Below are 24,017 nucleotides of genomic sequence, written 5' to 3'. Positions count from 1 at the left end.
AGATTTGACATGGTCTGGTAAAACCTGTTCTTTCAACCATGCATGTCTCCTGATAACTGTGCCAGTCATGGCTGATCTAAAGGAAGCCTCCAGTGCATCATAGCCACATTTTAAAGAATGGTTACTAACTTGCTGTATGTTATGTAACATTTCTAGAATATACTTTTATCTAAAGATTCTTCAGAGGACAGCTTTTTAGTCAACTGGTCAAGCATAAACTCTTGATATTGAATCATATGAAATTGGCAGTTCAAAGCTCTAGCTGACAAAGTAGCAGAGGTGTAAACTTTTTTACCCCATCTCTCTAAGGACCTTGAATCCCTTTCAGAAGGGAGGGGGTTTTTAGAAGAAGTAGCTGCTACAGCTTTTGGGCCCTGGGAGATAGTCTCTGGATCTGCAAAAGGAGCCTTATATAAGTGGTGATGAGTGTCCGGGACCCTGTAGTACCTATCGGGCTTAGCAGGGGCCGGAGGTAAAGTATCAGGAGCAGTGCAAGCATCATTAAATGCATCATCAACAACAGATAGAACTGGAGGTATAGCTAAGGGCCTATGCTGTGGCAAGTGTAGAAAGGTCCTAAGCCTTTTTCTAGAGTCTGAGAAATCTTGGCCCTGCCACTGAAATTGTTCCCTCATAGCATGCAAGGTTTCCCCAAAGGAAAATTCCTCAGGAGGGGAGGCTGAAGGGATGGACTCCTCAGCATCAGAGTCTTCGTAAGGAGAATAAGAAGCCTCAGGAGGGTCTGTATGATCTGAGTCATCAGAGGAATCATCTGTGGCTACTGGCTCAGGGGGCTCTGCTCTAGGCCTCTTTTCTGGGGGAGGGAGAGAGGCCCTGTCTGGATGAGGCTGGGATCCCCGAATTAAAGAGAGGAAATCCTCTGCCAAAGAAAGCATATGGGAGCTGGTGCTGGGCCTGTGAGAGGGGGGCTTGGCAGGCACAGGTTTTGAAGCTTTGGCTGCTTTAGCCCTGGCAAAGGCCTTAATAGACATAGCTGGAGGAGGCCTAGCAGCTCCACGTGGAGGGGTAGAAATATCTAGGGGGAATGGTGTCTGATAAATCCTGTGAAATCGCAACAGAAGGTTGGATTTCAGAAGCCGTTTCTACCAAGATAGAAGAGGCCTCGGTAGAAGGCAAGTTATCGGCTGAAGAAAGAACCGCTTGCTCGGTTTCGGCCGAAACCGAGACACTCGTGGGTTGCTTAACCGCGGTTTCAGCCGAAACCGCGGACCCCGAGTGTCAGTCCTTTTCTTTGCGTTTTTTGGTTATTTGCGTAGTCGGAGGATCCGACGGCATAATGTAGGCAAAATCGGAGCCGAAAATCTGTTCGGCAAAGTCCGAGCGACGTCTAAGCGTCCGTCGGTTAAAAGAAGCACAGGCTAGACAAGCTGCTACGTCGTGGTCTGGGCCTAAACAATGTATGCAATAGGAGTGGAAATCTTTATGAGGTATTTTGTTTCCCACAAGATAAACAGTTATTAACTTTCTCTGACATCGGCTGAGGCAAGAAAGAGTCCCCAACGGGGTACTTAGCTTTATAGAAGTCTTCAAAGTAGTATTCGGTAGTAGTAATCTCTGGATCTGACCGACCGGCACTTGCGAACAGCTTCTGCTTCGGGCGCCACGCGGCAAGAAAGACTGGGGAAAATGGCGTCGGCTGATGCCTTTATACCCAAAGAACTGCCGCAATGACGTCGGGTGAAGTGCGACACCAGCCGAAGCTAGACCCAGACTTTGGAATCCGGCCGACCGAAGGGCTGCCTGACGACAGGACAACCCATTTGTAAGGACTGCAGATGCATCCTTGAAGGACATCTGCTCAGAGGCTGACTGACCCCAACAAAACCAAGACAGAGGATTATAGTATGGGCCTGATGTCCCTGAAGTTGAACTGGATGTCAATGTTTTGTTTGAGACTGCAGCTTCGCACATCTAATACAAAAAGCAGAAGTCTGATAACTTGACACTTGGTCCAGAGATACAGACATGAAGACAAACCCAGAAAAGCTAAAGATCAGATTCCTCACTGCTGATTTAGTAGACAACAGGACAAACTATCAACCGCAACGGGACCATCAATGTAGACACTGCTGTTAAAGGAGTCAGCCTATAGTTAAGCAGGTAACGGAGCATTAAACAAGCTCAGAAGGAACTGAAACTAGGTCTGAAAAATCAACCAAATTTCTCTGGACCCCAACCAGATACCTGCAAACAAGTCTTGCAAATCTTAAAATACCTAGATTTTTTTTTTTTAGTACCACAACTGGTCTAAGGAGAAGAAGAAAAAAAACCTGCAGGATCCAAGTTTCAAAGCAATTCTGTCAGGAGAGATGGGAAAAATGGAAGTGCTTCTGCAATGAGCTAAGCCAGAGGTATGCTTTGCACGCATTTGATAGGAGAATTAGTAGAAACACTACTAAATGAGAAGTACCTGACCTGAACTCAATCAGTATGAAAAAGGAAAAGATCAGCTACTGAAGGAACTTTTGCATTAGTAGCCTGCAGCCGCTTAGATAAGCGACCAATTTCAACGTATGGCTGTAGACTGCTGAAGGGAGGACATTTGTGGCACAGGTATTTGGATGAAGGTTAAGGTAACCTGGGAAAATTATCAGCATTAGCTTCAACAAATTACATAGAAGTTCCCAAATGCTATTCTTTAGCCAAAAAGAGATACCATTTACTTACCTCACGAAGGCTGACCTTGACTGGACAGATTACATCAGAACCATCTCTCTTAAAATACGGGTGAGGTTTATCTTTCAAAACAAACACAACATCAGCAGGGATGTTAGTGGGAGTTTCATCTCCTTCTTTGGGAAATGTGATCTTGGTGCCCTCCTTCCAGCCCTTCTTGATCTCTATAGCCAAGATCTTTTCCTCTGATCTTACAGTTCTCCCATCTGGATTCAAACGTTTGTGAGATATTTTCATCTTTTTTGTGCAGCCTGTGTAAATCTCCTCCAAGGAAACAAAAAGATCATGAGTAACAGGGGGGTCCTGCTTTTTCGTTACACTGTCCCGATTATGTCTAGCTCGTGGAAAGCCCATTCCGCCCATTCCTCCCATCCCTCCTAAACCTCCCATTCCCCCCATGCCAAAGGTAGCAAATGGATCATCTACATCCATGTCTTCATCTCCATTTCGGGGGTTAAAGAACATATCAAAAGGGTTTCGATTTCCAAAAAATTCTGCAAACATGGCATGAGGGTCACCATGAAAAGTGTAACTGAATGAAGACCCATCACTTCCTCCTGTTCCATTCTTCAGTCCTGAAAAAGAAAAAACAAACAAAAAAAGAACACTGTTTTAGTACAGGGCAGTAATCTTAAGTTCATATCTAAAGCAAAAACTAAGAGCAACACAGCAGACCTCCATTTGTAAAATTTAAAAATATTTTGACCGATATTTATAGATGTTAAATTAGTCCGTTTAAATAACGAAACACTTTCTTTAAACCAAAAGGGGAAAAATTACCACTTTGAAAGACCAAGCAACGCTTTGACACTAGCTTAAACTGGTGCCACCATTTTTTATTCTATTTCAACTAAAGAGCTACAGCCACAGCTAAATGACACAGCTATAGAAATGGGCTACGACCTCTGTTCAATACACCTCCAAGTAATGCAATGTCTACAAATGATTACTGCCGAGTAGATAACTGGAAATCAGTGTGCCTGGAACCAACAGTAGCAAGCAATTTTATCTACTAATGAAATACTTGGGCAATGGACAAGCAAATTAGTCATGTGAAGTACTTACAATGGTACACAACTGCTACAGTAACTTTAAATAGTATGACAGTAATTAATATTTACTCACCTGCTGTGTTAAGTTTTCACCCACAAAATTTCTGAAATGTAGAGTTCAAACAGAGTGGTAACAAGCTAGACAAATCTTACTCCTACTTGCACACAAACATAAGTTGCAAGAAATGCTATTTTGCATCACTGCCACTACTTTAGATTAAAGCTTGTAGGATCTTGCAAAGGTATTGACAGCAGACTATCTGCAGCATGCACATTACACAGAACAGGGTTTCTGAAGACTGGATACTTTAACTGCTGCAGATGACTATGCCTGCTAAAAGCATGATATCGATGCCACCCCAACATACCGGTCAGATAACCATTCTGCAACTGCCTATATTTGGGGATAAACAGTATAATCAACACTGAGCCTTGACTACACACATCTATGCAATGCAATTCTTTAAGAGTACTGTGGAAAAAGTAGACTGATGGCACAGTCGTGTAAATTTACCACAACAGTTGAAGTTCAACCAGACAACCGTTCTAAGACAGATTGCAAATGAGGCACCTTGTATAGGTTACCATACATCTAGCCAGTTTATAAACCTTCAAGTTCCTTACTTGCATGTCATATGTCTAGCTGTTACATAAACACACTGCATAAAAGGAATATGCCAATGCACCAAAACAAGGAGGCTTAAGCTTGAATCTTGAGTCATGCTGAAAGAGAAGGTGAGAAAGATTTCCCACCCAGACCAGGGCAGGGATTAAACAGGGGGAAGGAGTATGGGTGCTAGTACTTTAACATATCTATTCAAACATCTACCAAGTAAAACTATACAACTGTACTGTATTCTTCATTATAAAAGTACTGTTTTGTACCTACCATAAATGTAGATGTTAGAGTGTAAACACTGCTGCAGCCATTACACTTGGGTTATCCTGCTGTCGGGCAGTCCCACAGTCGGCCAGTGTTCCAAAGTCTTGGTCTGGCGTCGGTTGCTGTCGCCTCCTCCCTGACGTCAATGCGACAGGGGTATACAAGATGCAGCCGATGCCATTTTCTCCAGTTTTTCTTGCCCCAGATGTCAGGTGCCCCCAAATAGGTAGGCAATACAAATTGCTAGTAAACAATACAAAAGAAAAGCAAACAACCATTTTTAGTTACCAGCAAATACTCCCCATAGGAAATAAAAGGGTAGATGCCTTAGGTAAATACCAGAAAGTAAGAGGGGAAGGAGGGAGGGTAACCTGGACTGCAGCAGTGTTTACACTCGAACATCTACATTTATGGTAGGTACAAAACTGTACTATGTTCATCATGTTACACTGCTGCAGTCATGACACTTGGGTGGAATCCCAAAGCTGAGGTAGGGAGGCTGGATCTATACGGCATTAGGGGTGGCTATAAGGCCCTGCGGTACAGCAGTGGCGAAGCCTGCTCTGGATTTGGAGTATAAAGGCAAATGGTAATGTTTGGTGAAGGCTTGCACAGAACTCCATGTTGCTGCTTCCAAAATATCCTTGGTGGGTACTCCTCTGAGGTAGGCAGTTGAAGTGACTGTTGCCCTAGTGGAGTGAGATCTAATGCGGTTAGGTACAGGTTTCCCATGGTGGGTGTAGCAGAAAAGTATACAGTGTCCTATCCATTTTGAAATAGTCTGCTTTGAAATGGCTTTTCCCCTGTGCTCCTGCAGCGTATGCTACCAATAATTGCTCAGATTGTCCAAGTAGAAGTGTAACTGCCTGTGAATGTCCAAAGAATGTAGTAGTCTCTCCCCTTTGTTCTGTGGTTTTGGGTGAAAAGTTGGTAAGTGAATAGTTTGGTTTAGAGCCACACTTGATACCACCCTTTGGCATAAATGTAGGGTTGGTTCTTAAGGACACCCTGTCCAGGTGGAAGATGTGGAAAGGCTCCACTACCATTAGTGCCTGTAATTCTGAAACTCTTCGTGCTGATGTTATTGCCAGTAGCAGAGCAGTTTTCCAAGAGATGTATTTTAATTCTGCTGCGTTAGCTGGCTCAAAAAGAGGCAACGTTAGTTTTTCCAAAACAAAGTTGAGGTCCCAAGTAGGTGCAGGTGCTCTACGGGGCGGTCTTATGTTTTTAGCCCCTCTGAGGTATTGTTTGAGCAAAGGATTAGAAAAAATTGGAGGATCCGTGTTGTAATGAGCAGAGATAGCTGAGGCGTGCATCTTGATGGATGAAAAAGAAAGGCCCTTCTCCGGCATCTCAGTTAAGTATTGCAGTATCTGAGGAATGTTTGGGACTAAAGGGTCAAGGCTGTGCGCTTGGGTCCAGACCCAGAATCTCTGCCATTTGTCCAAGTATGCTTTCCTGGTGCTAGGCCTTCTAGCCTCCAGAATGACATCCATAACAGCTTTGGAGAGAGGCATTGCTTGCTTGACTAAGGAATTTTCCATGCAGCTAGGTTTAAGGTCTTTAGCTGGCTGTGAAGTATCGGATTGTTGTACTGCGTCAGCAACTGTGGAATTTGTGGTAAAATCCAGGGTGGTTCTTGTGTTAAGTTCTTTAGGATTGGGTGCCAGTGCTGCCGTGGCCAGTCTGGTGCAATCAGGATAATTTTTGGCTCTTCCTGCCTGGCTTTATGAGTACCTTTGGAAGGAGAGGTAAAGGTGGAAAAGTGTATACGTGTAGTTTTCTCCAGCTGAATGAGAGGGCATCCACTTTCCACGCTTGTGGATGGTAGCTCCTTGTGCAGAATTTCTGTAATTGGCAGTTCTTTGGGGGTGGCAAACAAATCTATGTCCGGGCTCCCCCATTTTTGTGTTATCATTATGAATATTTGTGGGTTTAGTTCCCATTCGTGTAGGTCCATAATGTTTCTGCTTAGGTCGTCTGCCAGTGTGTTTTTCTCTCCTGGAAGGAATTGTGCTTGCAGATGAACTTGGTAGTTTAGAGCTGTGTTCCACAAGGTCATGTCTTGTCTACAAAGGGGGTAGGAGTGTGTGCCCCCTTGCTCATTTATGTACCACATAACTGTGGTGTTGTCTGTCTTTAGCAGTAATCGTCCTGGATGCAGTAGGTCCTTGAAATCTATAATAGCATTTTGTACAGCTAGCATCTTTTTTTGAATGATGTGGAGATGTCTTTGGTCTGCGGGCCACTCGCCCTGGATACATTTTCCTGCCACGTGTGCTCCCCAGGCGTAATCCGATGCATCTGTTGTCAGTGTCTGCCTGGCTGTGGGTTGAGCGAAAGGCGGGCCCTTGTTGAGGTGACAAGCTTGTGCCCACCATCGAAACTCCTGTTGTAGGCAAGGAATTAGTGGTATAACGGTTTCCAAACTTTGACAGTGTTGAGACCATACACTCTTTAGACCATTGTAGTTTCCTCATATGCAGTCTGGCATATGGACTTAGTAGTATGCAAGATGCCATGCAGCCCAAGTCCTGCAGATTTTTTCTTGCAGGGAGTTGGGTCTTTGTTACCATTAGCTGAAAATATTGAGTCAGTTGTCCTTGCTTGTCTGGTGTAAGATAAGTCATCTGGGCCGTTGTGCTCAAGCTGGCACCCAGGAATATTATCAGTTGTGAGGGCACTAGTTTTGATTTCTTTTCGTTTATTGTGTACCCTAGGCAACTTAACTCTTTTACGTACGCAAAATGTTTTAGTAGAAAGTCCTTGCTCTCTGCTTGAATCAGGCAGTCGTCCAGGTATGGGTAAATTTGAATTCCTTTTTGCCTACAAAATGCAATTACTGGTGCCAGGCACTTTGTGAAGACCCTGGGCGCAGTAGATAAGCCAAAGGGCAGTGCAGAGAATTGATAGTGCATTGAACCAGCAAGAAACTCTGAGGTATCTTCTGCAATTTTGTCTGATAGGGACATGCAGGTATGCCTCTTTGAGGTCCAAAGTCACGAGCCAAGCTTTCTTGCCCAGCATGGGAAGAAGCTGCTGTAGTGTCAACAGCTTGAATTTCGGAACATCCAGGTAAGTGTTTAGTGTAGAAAGGTCCAGAATGGGTCTCTAGGCTTTGTCTTTTCTGGGAACCAGAAAGAGTCTCGAGTAAAATCTTTGTCCTTGTGGTGGTACCTTTTGAATAGCTCTCATGTCCATGAGTGCTGTAATTTGTTTTTGAGCCTCTGCCCCTTGATTTGGTGGCAGATCTGGCATTCCTTTTAACCTTGGCAAGGTGTGGAAATGGAACCTGTAACCTTGAGATACGATGTTGAGAACTCATTTGTCTTTGGTGATGCAATGCCAGTTGTGATAGAAAAGTGCCAGTTTTCCTCCTAAGGGGGCTGCCAAGAGAGCCGTTTGGCAGCTGTAGTGGAAAGTCATTGAGGCCATTTCTTATAAGGTTGAGGCCCATCTTCCCGGTCTTTCTGGCCTGGTGTGCCCCATTGTCGAGGCCTGTAAGGGCCTTGTGTCTGACCTCTACCTCTTGGATGTCTGTATCTGCCCCTTTGAGGTCTATCTGTGACTGGAAAGGACCAATTCTTTGTTGGCCAATTTCTGCTAAAATGAGGAGGCTGAACCTCTAAGAAATCTTTCACGGTTTGCACAGATCTTGCCTTATCCTCCATCTTCTTTAATACCTCCTCTGACTTAACTCCAAACAGCACATCCCACTGCAAAGGTGCAGCCAATAATTTGACCTTAACATGAGCTGGTAACGTATGTTCTTTTAACCAAGCATGTCTTCTAATGACAGAGCCTGTAACTGCTGCTCTACAGGAGGCCTCTAAGGAATCAAACCCACATTGCAAAGTATGTTTTCCCACTTGTTCAGCTGCATGCAATAAATCCTGCATTTCTTTCAAGTTAGGAGGATCTGATTCTGGTAGCATCTTTTGTTTCAACTGAGACATCAAAAATTGCTGATATTTTAATATGTGAAACTGGCAATCCAAGGCTCTCATTGCTAAAGTTGCAAACATATATACCTTCTTTCCCCATCTGTCTAATGCTCTGGAATCTCTGTCAGAGGGGACTGGGTTTTTTTGCTGATGAAGCCTTAATCCCTTTGGGTCCCTGAGAAATAGTTTCAGGGTCAGCAATAAGAAGTTATGTACCTACCATAACGTTCCATGTTAGTTGTCTTCTTCTCGTCTTCTTTCTTGCTGGATGGGTTCGGAGCCGATCCTCGGCTCCGACTCGGCCTTATACTAAAGCTCGAGAGCTATTCATCGGCTCGAGGTCCTCCCCCTATCCCACAATGCTAGGCGTCAGATACCCAGATTTCGTTTGGTATAGCTAACACCATGGAGACACCCTGTCCCTACTATAAAGTTTACCTACAGTGGTAACAACTGAGGAGGACATAACCTAGGAAATAGTCAAGCAGAGGAATAAGGCCTCAGAAGGATTCATCTCTGTCTGTCCAGGCTAGGGGGATGGTGGGTGGGTGGGACGCAAGAAAGAAGGCGAGAAGAAGACAACTAACATGGAACATTATGGCAGGTACATAACTTCTCAATGTTAAGTTGTCAATCTCGCCTTCATTCTTGCTGGATGGGACAGCGTCCCTGGCACCTTAGCCCTGGGTGGCTCATCGGAACAGACTCTTGAGCACAGTGGAACCAAACTCAGCCCGACTCCTGGAGGTCATATCCAACTTGTAATGAGAAATAAAAGGTATGAGGAGTGGCCCATGTGGCTGCAGCACAAATAGATTCCATTGGAAGTCTTGCTTGAAAGGTTACTGACGTAGCTAACGCTCTGGTGGAATGAGCGTTTGGTTTTGTAAGGAGTTCTTTATGTCTTAGTTGGTAAATGAAGGAAATGATATAGGCCAACCATCTAGATAAAAGATACTTTAGACACTGGCAGGCCCTGCTTGCCCTCAGCATAGGACAGGAAGAGAGTTGGTCCTACTTCCTAGTTTGTTTTGTCCTCCCTAAATAGAAACATAATTGCCCGTGAACATCCAAATAATGCAGTTTCTGTTCAGCTCTGTTTGAATAGTTAGGAAAAAAGACAGGAAGATCAATGGTCTGATTCAGGTTTGTCTCAGAAGGAATCTTGGGTAAAAAGGAGGGATTAGTTCAGAGTGAAACTATCTTTGTGAAAAACAAAATAGGGAGGACGAATACAGAGGGCTTGAAGTGCCGATACTCCTCTAGCTGAGGTGATAGCTACTAAGAAGAGAGTCTTCCAGGAGAGCAATTTTAAGGAACAGGTGGCCGCAGGTTCAAAAGGAGGGAGAATCAGTGAAGTTAACATCCGATTCAAATCCCACGGAGACGGGGAATCTCTAACCGGAGGTCTCAGCAAAACAGTCCCTTTAAGAAAGGCTTTACAAAGTTTAAGGGACATAATGCTGGTCTCTGACAGGCCAGTGTGAAAATTAGCGATAGCAGCCAATTGGACTTTAATGGTGGCAGAAGAGGAGCCCGCTTGAAAAAACTCTGCCAAAAAATCCAGAACACTGTGGACAGGGGCTGTAAAAGGATCTATATTTCTTGCCTCTGCCCAGAAGGAGAAACGTCTCCACTTACTAGCATAGGCTTTTCTGGTAGTAGATTTGTGTGAAGAAAGAATGATTTCACGCACTGGCTGAGAACTAACGGAAGCCTGGCCAGGGTTGGAAGTGGAGCAACCAAGCTGTGAGGTTGAGAGATTGAAGGGATTGGTGCAGACCACCCGACTGATGGACCAACAGGTCTGGCACTGGGTCCAGACTCTAGGGCTGCTCCAGTAGGTGACGATGCAGGAATGGGAACCAAATTTGCCGTGGCCAGTAAGGGGCAATGAGGATCATCCTGGAACCCAAAGCGGTCGCTTTCTGAATCAGTTTGGGAATTAAGGGAAAAGGCGGAAATGCATATATGAGACCCCAGGGTCAATCGTGTACAAGAGCGTCTCTGTGGGGAATGGCCGGGGAGGGGAAGAGAGTGAAGAAGTCTTCGCACTTGCTGTTGAGAGGGGATGCAAAAAAGTCGCAGCAAGGTTGACCCCATCTGCGGAAAATCTTGTTCGCTACTAACTGATTGAGAGACCACTTGTGAGGCATGAGAATGGCTCTGCTTAGCCTGTCTGCTATGACGCTGGACTTCCCGGGGATGTGCGTTGCTATCAGAAACCGTTGGGAAGAGATTGCCCACTGCCAGAGTCTTGAGTGCTTCCCAACATAAGGGACAGGACCTGGTTCCGCCCTGCTTGTTGATGTACCAGACTACAGACATATTGTCCGTCTGAACTGCAATAGTCCCGGTAGGTAGAGAGTCCTGAAGAGCTTGCAACGCTAAAAGTACCACTCTCATCTCCAAGACATTTATGTGCAGGTGGTATTCTAGGGGTTGCCAAGAGCCCTGGACAGTCCTGCCCTGAAAATGCCCCTCCCCCACCCGATCAGGGAGGCATCCGTGATCACAGTGGCAACAGGAGGAGGAAGAACAAACGGCCTGCCCTGGAGAACTAGAGGGGAGACCATCCACCAAGCCAGGTGGTCTTTGCATGTTTGAGTGATTATTATCCTGTGGGACATTGGAAGTTGTTGAAAGGACCATTGGGTAAACAGCATCCCCTGGAGGATCCGCATGTGAAAACGAGCCAGGGGGACTAAAATGATCGCTGCTGCCATGAGACCCAATGTCTTTAGTACAAATCTGGCCTGAATAGTCTTGCATTGTAGTAGGATCTGTACATGTCGGCGAATGTCTGATACTCTGTCTGGAGGAAGTTTTGCAGATAGACCTTTTGTATCTAATTCTGTGCCTATAAAGGTTATAGACTGACAAAGCGACAATGCAGACTTTTCGAAATTTATTGATATACCTAGCTCGGAGCAAGTCTGAATGGTATAGTCCCTGGCTCGCAATAGCTGATGCCTGGTGGAAGCAGTAAGGAGCCAGTCGTCGAGATATGGAAACACCTGGAATCCCAGTTGTCTCAGGTGAGCCATAACCCACTGCCATGCATTTGGTGAACACCCTGGGGGCCGTGGTGAGACCAAAGGGCAGGGCTCTGAATCGACAGTGACTGGCTCCCAGCCGGAAGCGGAGAAACCTTCTGGAACATCTGTCCATTTTTATATGGTAGTACGCATCCTGAAGGTCTATGGAGCACATCCAATTGTCCTGACCCAAGAAGGGTAGAATGGACTGGAGCATGACCATCCGGAACTTCGTTCTTTGAACAGACTTGTTTAATCTGCTGAGATCTAAAATGGGTCACCAGTCCCCTGTCTTTTTTGGTACCAAAAAGGACCTTGAGTAAATGCTGGATCCTTGCTGGTCTGCTGGGACTGGCTGGATTGCTCTTTTTCTTAGCAGTTTTGAAATTTCTAGAACTGCTTGATCCCTTAGAGTGGGTGGGACATCTGGAAGGGATCTGTTTGTACAGGGGTGCGAACGAAGGGAATTTTGTAACCTTCGGATATGATAGACTGTACCCATCGGTCTTGAGTGAGGAGGTGCCAGGCTTCTGGGTACACAGTGACAATTCTTCCCCCGACTGCCTCCGAAGGTGGACAGTCGGGCAGCCCCTCAGGGGTGCTGGAAGGGTTCTGCCCCTAGGGCGGCGTCTATTATTGTTTTCTCCTCTTCCCCTGGAGGAAAAATCACCACGCGTGTCAGGCACGACTCTCTGGGGTTTACAAAACCACATTTTTTCACTCTTCTGACCTTTGGGAAATGGTCTGAAGGGAGTAGAAAAACGGACTCCCACGACAGAGTCTTGCCTTCCTGCTCACACCTGGTAAGTGTATCCTTCACCTGTGGTCCAAACAAAGCCGAACCATCGAAGGGGGTATTTGTGAAGGATGCCTTAAAGGGGTCAGCAAAGTTACATAACCGCATCCAGGCGCGTCTTCTCAAAGCCACGCCTGTATCTGCAGCCCTACTCGCACCATCGGCCGTATTGAGTCGCATGGAGGAGTTTACTATGGAACTTAAGGTCACCAGCTGGGAGTTAACCTTATCCTGAGACCCCACAGCCGATGGATCCTGAAGGGCATCACCCAGTTCTTTGAGAAAATCCCTCTGAAGTCGGGTGAAAGGGCACAGATAATTCAGCGACCGCATAGCAAAGGTCGCTGAAGAGAACATCCGCTTCCCGTACCTGTCCATTATCCTAGACTCGTTATTAGGAGGATGTACAGGCACCAAAGGGTCAGCCAACTCCTTCTTAGTGGCCGCTGCCACTACCATGGCATCAACTGGGACCCCCCCCCTTAGCTAGAAACTGTTTATCCGATGGGGCTGTAATAAATTTAGCGGGCCTACGGGGAGTTGGTTCCACTGAGTCCAGGGCTGTCCATGCCTTCCGTGCAACCACTTCCATGAGTGGGTCAAAAGGCGGAGACACTCAGGAGGTGGAAGGGTGAGAACCAAACGCATCCAGGTACACCGACTCATCCTTGGAAGGTTTAAGGGCAGTCCAATTCCCCCTCTGCTTAAGGATCTCCAGGATGTCTGAAAAGGAGACATCCTCAGAGGGGAACCTTGGGGACCCTTTCGAATCCTCCAAGTCGGTGTCAGATGTGACTGACTCGGGGGAGTCAACATGTTTCCTCTTACATGTTTTCTTCCGAGGTGGCTCATCCGAATGATCGGGGGAGGCCTCAGAAGAGGAAGATACCCCGAGTGGGGCGACCTGGAGCGTTTTTCTCCACGCTTGGGGTCTGGAGGGTGGACAGAGACCGAAGCAGGCACCATGGGGGAGGAGCTGAAGGGGCCGATCGTGGATCCAAACCAGGAGTCGAAACGCTCATGACCTCGAAGGCGCCCCTATCAGGCAGAGAGGAAGGTCCTAGCTCCAAAGAGATGAGTAACCCCTCCCGGCACCGAGGGAGACTGCTCCGAGGCTGATGTTGGGGCCGAGCTCACCTGTGCAGAGGCACCGAGAGGGAGAACGGGGTCGGGCAAGGGTACGATGCCACCCGCCCCCTCAGAGCCGACAAGAGAGTCTCGACGCCCTGATCCCTCCATGGACGGAACCAATGAAGAGATCGGAGCCAAAATGTGTGGTATCGGTTCCGACGATTCGAGCCCCAATGAGCTCTGGCTCCGAACACAGTGGTAGAGTCGGAGGAGGAACTGATAAAGATACACGGATAGCCACAGTCTGCTGAGAAGGGCTAGTCAACATTTGGGCCAGTGCCTGCGACTTTAAGAGCCTACTGACCACCCTCTCGAGGTCGTGATCAGACAGCCTGGAGGACCGAGATGAGTGGGACCTATGGCTCCACTCCTACTGTAGTAACGGAGACCTCACAGCCGAACGAACAGACTCTAAAGAGGGAGACCTCAAGCATTTTCGGCTCACAGAAGGCTCCGATACTAAGGTTGGAACCGACTGAGGTCTCGAAGTGTCGGTTCCAGCCGGAACCGACGAGGAGGCAGAAGCTCCGCTCTGCGACGGCTCCGAACAGGGAGCCGACGTCTTAGCGGGCTTGGAGGGTTTACCCGAAGGCTTACTCGGGGACCCTTCAGGCTTAAGCAAGCCCCTCAAAATAAGTTTGTTCTACGCTCCTGCAGGACGTTCGGACTGAAGGCATGACAGACCGCACAAGAGTCCTGCAGGTGTAGGGGGCCCAAACAATACACACAAGAAGTGTGACCGTCTGTCAGAGACATCTTCTGACAGCACGAGTCACACTTCTGGAAACTCGAGACCTTAGTATCCTTAGACATAATGAAAAATAGAAAAAAGGGATATCAAGGGAACAAGTAACTAGTGCTTTAAACACTACACACACACACACACACACACACACACACACACACACACACACACACTAGTAAAAAAGTAACACCAACAATATAGTAGTAATACTACTAAATATATTTAACTATCAAGTAGAAAATAGATAAAAAGGTAGTAGAATAGGAACAAACACTACTGATTATATATAAGAAAAATCAATGCTATCCTAACAGGTGGGGGGAGGGGGGGACTCTGAAAAAGTACAGTAAAAGAGTTTTTTAAAAGGGGGTTTCTCAAGGGTTTAGAAGGGAAACAGACAAAATCTAACAAGAAAAAAAAACTATAACTATATATATATATATATATATATATACATACATACATATACACACATATATATATATATATACATATATACATACATATATATATATATATATATATATATATATATATATATACATACATACACACACACACACATATATATATATATATATATATATATATATATATATATATATATATATATATATATATATATATATATATATATATATATATATAATATCTCAATAATAAAAACAGTAGAAAAGAGTTATATAACCTGGAGCCAGTAAAATCGCAACCTCGTAGCTGAAGCGGCAAACGAGATCTGGGTATCCGACGCCTAGCACTGTTGGATAGGGGGAGGGCCTCGAGCCAGTGAATAGCTCACGAGCTTTAGTATAAGGCCGAGTTGGAGCAGAGGATCAGCTCTGAACCCATCCAGCAAGAACCCATCCAGCAAGAATGAAGGCGAAATAGACAACTTAACATCAGGGCTTTTGTACAGAAATTTGTGAGAGTCAGGGACTCTAATACCCATCAGGTTTAACTGGGGCTGGGGGTAAGGAGTCTGGGTTCAAACTGGATTCAGTGTACACATCATCCACAATGTCTAAAACTGGTGGAATAGCAAGGGGTCTGTGTTGGGGCAATAAAAGGAAGTCTGAGTCTTTTCTTGGATTCTGAGTATCCTGGCCTTCCCAATGGAAATGCTCTCTCATGGTATGTAAGGTCTCCCCAGAGGAGTAATCCTCAGGCGGAGAGGCTGATGGAATTGATTCCTCAGCATCAGAATCCTCGTAAGGGGGTAAAGAATATCCTAGGTCCAAGGAAGAGTTGGAGGAGAGGGACACCTGGTCAGAAGATTCATAGTCTGCATCCTCCTGCCAGGGCCTTTTATCAGGAGGGGGATGGGACCCCCTGATCAAAGTGATCAGGTCCTCGGCCATTTTTATCATCTGTTTCTTAGGCATGGAAGCCTGTCCTGGAGAGAGTTGTGTCTGTTTCTTTGCTTTTAAGGGGGGCTTAGCTTTTAACAGTGGGTTTTTAACAGTTAACTGGGTAGGTCTGAAAACACCCTCTGTAGCTGTGGAATGCTCAGCTACTTCAGTTTACTGATCCTAAACCGACAGAGGAAACCTAAGGCCTAGTGCATCCGAAGGCCCAGCCAGTTCCACGTGGGAGTCGGAGGCGGTCTGTGGAAGCGGTCGTCAGGGGCTCCGTAGGCACCTCGCTGAAAACCGGAGAACAGGCGACTGGCCTAGAAGAGGCCTCGTCGTCAGTTTTAGGCTTCGGATGATGTCTGTCCTTGTCCTTTTTATGCATTGCAGTAATCGGAATTTCCGACGGCATGGTATAATTGAATTTTCTACCAAAATAATGTTGGGCAAAATCAAACAGATGTTTAATAGTGCGCTTGTTAAACCTAGCACAAAACCAACAACCAGTGACGTCGTGGTCAGGGCCTAGGCATGGAATACAATAGGAGTGAAATCCTTATGAGGTATTTGCTTCCCACAAGAAATACAGTTATTAACTTTTACTGACATCAGTCTGAGGCAAGGAAAAGTTTCCCCAACGGAGCACTTGCGAACTGCTTCTGCTTCGGGCACCACGCAGCAAGAAAGACTGAAGAAAATGGCGTCGGTTGCATCTTATATACCCCTGTCGCACTGACATCAGGGAGGAGGCGACAGCAACCGACGCCAGACCAAGACTTTGGAACTCTGGCCGACTGCGGGACCGCCTGACGGCAGGATAACCCAAGTGTAATGACTGCAGCAGTGTAACACGAACATTCACTGTTATGATAAGCATTACACGCAAGGGGATTTTCGAATCTCAAGAAGAGAAGTTAAGTTGTGCAACTTGCATTTACTCAGCAGTAAAATGTACTTATTCCTCACTGCTGCAGTAGCAGTCGGGCAAAATATAACCCATATAACCCAAGACAACCATCAGCCAGCTACCAAAAGCTGTAGCTCCGTCACACACTTAACTCTGAATAGTTACCCCTGTGCAGAAAAATCAGTGGAAAACAGTTTCCCCAAAATAACTATATACAATACTAATGGGATGGAGGTAGCTGCAGCTACTGCAACAGTGAACATCTATTACAGGCAGGTGCAACTTGCACATCTCTGTAAATGTTCATTCCCAGTGCTGCAGTAGCTTTTAGACTATACAGACTACTAAAGCATACCCAACTTAGGAACAGCATGGCTCCAGGAACTCCTGGAAAACAGTCCTAGCAATACCTGTCCTGATCTAGTACAAGGAATGCAGTTTGCAATGCTTTTTAAAAAGTATAGAGGACCATGTAGCCGCTTCTAGAAAGCTTCTGGAATCCACCCCTTTCAAACAGGCCCTCACAGAATATGTCTTGACACCACTTGGAACTGGTTTACCATGGAGAATATAACAAAAGGCAATAACTATGGACAACCTTCTGGAGACAGTGAATTTCAACACACGCTGTCCTTTTAGTCCCAACAAGAAATAGCCTTTCTGAAGGACTTGGTTCTGTCAAGATAGTACCAGAGATGCCCATGCACAAAGTATGTAGAATCCTCTCTCCCCGATTCAGAGGATCAGAATATACAACACTGGGAGATTGATGGCCCGACTCAAAGTTTCTACAACAACCCCAGGCACAAATCACTGATTGGTTCTCTATTACACCGCATCCCTCTGGAAGACCAAGTAGGGTTTATAGACCAAAAAAAGCTTGCAACACAAAACACTGTTCTGATGTCTGCAAGAACAGAATGAACAGTTTTCCATGTAGTAGTACAAGATCGATCCACTGGAAATAGAAGTTATGTCCTTACCATAACGTTCCATGTGGAGTGTTCATCTCGCCTTTGTTCTTACACATGGGTTCGGAGCCGATCCTCAGCTCCGAGTCGGCCGCTTGGCAAAGCTCTGCATCGAAAAGAAGCTAGAGACCAACCTGTCTCCCACAATTCCCTCTGCCTTTACCTCAGATCTAGTTTTGCAAACAATACCAGATCCCAACGGGAATGAAACACACAACATACATGCTAAGGTGTAGCTGAAAACAGCAGTAACAGCGTAGAGGAACAGAAGCGGGAGAACCAAACCAGACATCTAAACTGGACGTTCTTCCTGACCTGAGGGTGGGAATGTAAGAACAAAGGCGAGATGAACACTCCACATGGAACGTTATGGTAAGGACATAACTTCTATATGTGAGTGTTTAATCTCGCCGTTTGTTCTTACACATGGGTAGCGTCCCTAGCTCCGTGACCCTGAGAGACTCACGGAAGAACGTTCTTGAGCACAGTGGAACCAAAGGTTGCCCTGTCCCTGGAAACCCTATCCACTCTGTAATGAGTAATAAACGTATGTGGTTTAGCCCAAGTGGTGGCCGCACAAATAGTGTCCAAAGGTAGGCGGGCCGCATGAGCCAGGGATGTAGATATTGATCTAGTAGAATGTCCTTTTGATTTGACGGGTAAACTCTGCTCAGTAGCAGTATAAACAAAAGTAATACAATCAGATAGCCATTTGGAAAGGGTACGCTTAGTCACTGCCAAGCCCTTTCTGCTGTCCGCAAAGGCTATAAAAAGAGTTGATCTGCCTTTCTGTGATCCTTTGTTCTATCCAAGTAGAATCTGAGTGGTCTATGAACATCCAACTTGTGTAACATATATTCCAGCTTATTGGAATGGTTCTTGAAAAATGTGGGGAGCTCAATGGACTGATTAATGTTATTGATTGAACAAACCTTGGGAAGAAAGGACGGGTTGGTGCAAATATACCCTGTCAGGATGAAAGATCAAATATGGGTGTTTGATGGAAAGAGCTTGAAGTTCTGATACTCATCTGGCTGAAGTGATAGCTACCAGAAAGAGGGTTTTCCATGACAAGAACTTTAAAGAACAGGAAGAGGCTGGTTCAAAGGGTGGTAGCATTAGGTGTGATAACAGGAGGTTCAGATTCCATGGTGCTGTAGGGAACCTGACTGGTGGCCTAATGTGAAAAGGCCCTTTCAGAAAGGCCTTACAAAGCCTATGAGCCATAATAGGCGCTCCATTTTCTCCCACATGAAAGTTTGAAATAGCAGCCAATTGAACCCTCAAGGTGGCAGGAGAAAACTCCTTGGTGAAATAGTACAGATAGAAACTCCAAGACTTTGTTCAGTCGGGCTATTAAGGGATCCAAATGTTGTGTAGTTGCCCAGTATGCAAAACGCTTCCACTTACTACTGTAAATCTTTGTAGTGGAAGCTTTATGAGAAGCCACTAGAATATTTTGAACCGCAGGAGAAAGAAGATCAGACCTGGCTAAGAAGGGAAGCGGAGCAGCCAAGCTGCTAGTCTGAGGGACAGGAGCGACGGGTGGGGAGCCCCTGACGAGTGGGTCAGTAGATCCGGCTTCGGGTCCAGGATCCAGGGTTCCCGTATTTGGTGAGCTTGAAGAAAGGGAAACCAAATTTGACGAGGCCAGAATGGGGCAATGAGGATTACAGTCCTCTCCAGGTAGTTGGCTTTCTGCAGAAATCTTGGAATCAGAGGTATAGGGGGGGGGGAAGGCGTACAGGAGACTCTGGGGCCAATCGTGAATCAGAGCGTCCCTGGGGACTTCCCCTGGAGGGGGTAATAGGGCAAATTAGCTTCTGCATTTGGCGTTCATCGGAGACGCAAACAGATCGCAGCAAGGCTGGCCCCACTTGCGGAATATCATGTTCGCAATTGTTTGTTTGAGGGACCACTCGTGAGGTAACAGGATGGCTCTGCTCAACCTGTCCGCTATGATGTTGGATAACCCCGGGATGTGCGTTGCTATCAGAAAGCGACCCGTGGACTCTGCCCATTGCCAAATTCTCATGGCCTCTCTGCATAGCTGGCAAGATTTGGTTCCTCCTTGCTTGTTTATGTACCAGACTATGGACATGTTGTCCGATTGAACTGCAATGGTCCCTAGAGGTAGAAGGAGAGGAAAGTGTTGCAAAGCCAGAAACACTGCCCTCATCTCCAGAACATTGATGTGCAGATTGTACTCTAGATTGGTCCATTCTCCTTGGACTGTCTGTCCCTGAAAGATGCCCCCCCACCCTATCAGGGAAGCGTCCGTGGTCACCGTAGCTGTAGGAGTGGGTAGCACAAACGGTCGGCCGCCGGAGAGATTGCAACTCTGAAGCCACCAAGACAGGTGCGATTTGCAGAGGTTTGTGATGTGAATTTTGTGTGTCAGCGGTAACTGTTGGAACGACCATTGTGCGAATAAGCAGCCATTGAAGAACTCTCATGTGCAGTCTTCCCAAGGGTATCGCAATGAGGGAAGCCACCATGAGACCCAAAACTTTCAGAACCAGTTTTGCCGGGGATTTCCTGGACAACAGAAGAAGAGATATGTGATTTTGTAGAGAGGTTATTCTTTCTGAGGGAAGCCTTAGAATCAAGCAACGAGTATCCAAATCTGATCCTATGAATGAGATATGCTGTGATGACTGTAATGCAGATTTTTCGAAATTTACAGAAATTCCGAGATGAACACAAAGTTCTAGTGTGTAATCCCTGGCCTGAATCAGTCGACACTCGGTGGTGGCAGTAAGGAGCCAGTCGTCCAGATACGGAAACACCTGGAATCCTAGGCGTCTCAAGTGAGACTGTCATGCATTTGGTGAAAACCCTGGGGGCTGAGGTTAGACCAAAGGGCAGGGCCCGAAATTGAAAGTGACTGGCTCCCAGCCGGAAGCGCAAGTGATCCCTGGACGCTCTGGCCATTTTGATGTGGTAGTACGCGTCCTTGAGATCTATTGAGCACATCCAGTCGTCCTTCTGTAAGAATGGAAGGATCGATTGAAGCGTGACCATCCGGAACTTTTCTTTCCTGACAAAAGTATTGAGCTTGCTTAGGTCCAGAATTGGCCTCCAGTCCCCTGTCTTTTTTGGAATTAAAAAGAACTCCGAGTAAGTTCCGAATCCTCTTTGGTCCGCCGGGACTGGTTGGATGACTCTTTTTTTCTAGCAGCTTTGAAATTTCTACAGCTGTAGGATCTCGCAGATGGGGCGGTACAGCTGGGAGTCTTTTTTGCGGTAATGGGGGAAGTAGAAATGGAATTCTGTAACCTCTGGTAATAATGCTTTTTACCCATTTGTCTGAGATAAGACTTTGCCAGGCCTGAGGGTATAAAGCTAAGCGACCCCCGACTGCCTCCAGAGCAGGACAGTCGGGCCTCCTCTCAGTAGTGCTGGAAAGGCTTCTCAGGGAGTGTATCCCTGTCACCTTGGTTTTGCGGACCCCCTCTGCCGCCAGGGCGACGTCTTCCACTTCTGCCCCCCCCCCCGCCTCTGGAGGGGGCATCACCCTGTGTGCCTGGGAAAGAGCCTTGGGGTTTTCAAAACCACATTTGCCCACCTCGTTGCTCTTTGGGGTATGGTCTGGATGGGGTGGAAAAAACGGACTCCGACAGCAGACAGAGTCTTTCCCTCTTGCTCACACCGGGTAAGGGTCTCCTTTACTTTGGGGCCAAAGAGAGTGGCACCGTCAAATGGGGCGTTAGTAAAGGAAGACTTGAAGGCTTCCGCAAAGGAACATAAGCGCATCCAGGATTGTCTACGAACAGCAATCGCTAAAGCCGCAGCCCTACTCGATCCTTCAGCTGCATACGAAATGAGCCTCATGGACGAGTTTACAATTGACGTAAGGGTATTGAGTTGTGCTGTAACTTTTTCCGCGACAGCAGCATCTGTAGTACCCTGGAGGGTATCTCCCAACTCTTTGATTAGATCCCGCTGTAAACGAGTAAAATGTGTCAAATAGTTCAGCGATCGCATGGAAAAAGCCGCCGAACTAAAAATGTGCTTCCCATACCTGTCCATAGTCCTAGAATCTCTGTTAGGCAGATGGACAGATGAGGAAGATTCAGACATCTCCTTTTTAGTGGCAGCTGCCACCACCATAGCGTCCACTGGAACTCCCTTTGTGAGATATGCCTTGTCTTGAGGGGCCGTAATATATTTATTAGGCTTTCTAGGGACTGGCTCCACTGTGTCAGGTGTCTCCCACGCCCTTCGAGCAATCAAATCCATCAACTCATCGAAGGGCGGAGTGACCCAGGAGGAAGAAGGGCGAGCACCGAATGCCTTCAGCAAGACTGACTCATCCTCAGAAGGGGGTAGGGCCTGCCAATCACCTCTCTGTTTCAGGATCTCCAGGATGTCAGAAAAGCAGACATCCTCTGAGGGTGATTTTGGGGACCCTTCTGACTCATCCAAGTCAGTGTCCGATGTTAAGGATTCTTGTGGAGAATCCAAGAGTCCTCCTCTTACACAATCTTTTCCTCGGAACTTCCTCGGGGGGGGGCATCAGAGGAAGCCTCCGAAGAAGAAGAGGCTCCCTCTGGGAGCGGCTGAGACACTGGTGCTCGACGCTTTGAAGTAGCCGTGGGTGCAGAGGCTGTCTCTGCTGAAGTGGTTGTCTGAGTTGACAACACCTTCCTCATCAGGTCGAAGGCCCCCGGGTCCCGAGTCGAGGAATCCCTCGGTTCCGAAGAAAGCGGAGGGATCCCCGAGACAGGGACCGAGGGCATCGACCCAGAGGACGGAGCCGAATCGATCCGTGCCGAGGCACCGAGAGGGAGAGTTGGAACCGAAACATTGGTCTAACTCTCGGTCCCGGAACCAAGGATAGATCGTCGGCTCCGCGATTCCGGTAATGGATCCGTCGGAGTAGAGGTGAACGGTGCCGACCGAGAAAAAGACGGCTCCGGCAACGAGGGCTCCACGATCATCAGATCAGCCTCTCCCGGCTCCGAAGGCTGAATAGGCCTCGGAGGAGGAACAGATGGAGATAAGGGAAGGCCTTCGAGTCTCGACACCAACTGGGAAGAGACTGAGATGAGTTTGGACAAGGCCATATTCTCCATTAACTTCTGCACCACACGGTCTACGTTGGAGAGGGGTCTAGAAGAACGCGTCGAAGGAATCGAAGACGGAGCCGACCTCAAAAGTACAGGAGGTGGAAGCTCCGTCACCGGTTCCAAGACTCGAGGCTCGGTGACAGACAGAAGTTCGACACTCGGCCCCGAGGTCTGTGGAACCGGTGAACGAACTTTAAACGAAGAGCTCGGAGCCGATGACATGGGCTCCGACGTCTTCGACTCCTTCGAGGATTTAGATGCCTGGTCCGATTTATCAAGAGCCTCTTGAAAGGCAGGCTTCAAAAGGCCTCTGTCCATGAGCTTCCTGCGCCTATCTGTCATGACCCTTCCACTGAAAGAATGACAAATGGAACAGTCTTCTTGCAGATGGAGAGGGCCAAGACAGTAGACGCAGGAGCTATGGTTATCTGTGACAGACATTTTCTGTCCACATTGACACCGTTTGAAGCCTGACTTCGCTTTCTCAGACATTATCAAGTATATAAAACAGTCAATTCCAGTAATGTTATATATCTAAATATATAAATCTATACAGTCCTGATAACAGACAGTCACAGCCAAGAACACTAATGGTGGTACCACAAGAATATAGTGTTTAGTCAAATCCAGCAAAAATCGAAGTTAGTGGGTGGGGTAGGCCCCGAGGGAAACTAACTAACTATATATATATATATATATATATATATATATATATATATATATATATATATATATATATACACACACACACATATATATATATATATATATATATATATATATATATATATATATATATATATATATATATATATATACACACATACGTACATACAAGTATAAGGTTAAGAAAACCTCTACTCACTAGACACACACACACACACACACACACACACACACACACACACTAAAGGTTTTAAATTGAAAATAGAAGAACTATCTAAAAAAAAAAAAATCCGAGAAAATAGTAAATCTTATCTGCCAGTTGGTCTGAGCTCATCGAAATGATGCGAACGTTGCAGCGGCAAACTAGATCTAAGGTAAAGGCAGAGGGAATTGTGGGAGACAGGTTGGTCTCGAGCTTTTCGATGCAGAGCTTTGCCAAGCGTCCGACTCGGAGCCGAGGATCGGCTCCGAACCCATGTGTAAGAACAAACGGCGAGATTGAACACTCTCACATCTAAATGTTAAGTCTGGTCCAAGAACACTTAAAAGCAAGTTTTCCATGTAATGGACCTTAAATCTGTCTTATGTGCAGCTTCAAATGAAGAGGTTGTCAACTTTTCCATTACAAAGATCCTAAGCAGTAGGAACCAGTTTGCGGGGTGGTCACATGTGTAAATTCCTTTCAGAAACCGTTTTTACTAAAACACATAAATGGAAAATACAAGGCTGACATGCTAAAATGGCCACAAGAAGTACACCAATATGG

The 24,017-nt window shown here is 46.4% G+C and overlaps 1 protein-coding gene across 1 annotated transcript in view; it reads right to left on the bottom strand.

The window, feature by feature from the left end:
- Positions 1-24,017, bottom strand: part of DNAJB1 (DnaJ heat shock protein family (Hsp40) member B1) — a 182,446-nt gene that overhangs the window by 107,290 nt on the left and 51,139 nt on the right. The window contains exon 2 of the mRNA XM_044084548.1: positions 2,689-3,272. Coding sequence (XP_043940483.1) covers positions 2,689-3,272 — 584 coding nt within the window. The remainder of the gene's footprint in view (positions 1-2,688; positions 3,273-24,017) is intronic.

The sequence above is a fragment of the Protopterus annectens genome, chromosome 9.part0 (assembly GCF_019279795.1).
Source record: "Protopterus annectens isolate FY-2018-M chromosome 9.part0, PAN1.0, whole genome shotgun sequence".
NCBI classification, from domain to species: Eukaryota; Metazoa; Chordata; order Ceratodontiformes; family Protopteridae; genus Protopterus; species Protopterus annectens.
The sequence above is the reverse complement of the archived record's forward strand: the minus strand, read 5'-3'. Positions and strand labels throughout refer to the sequence as shown.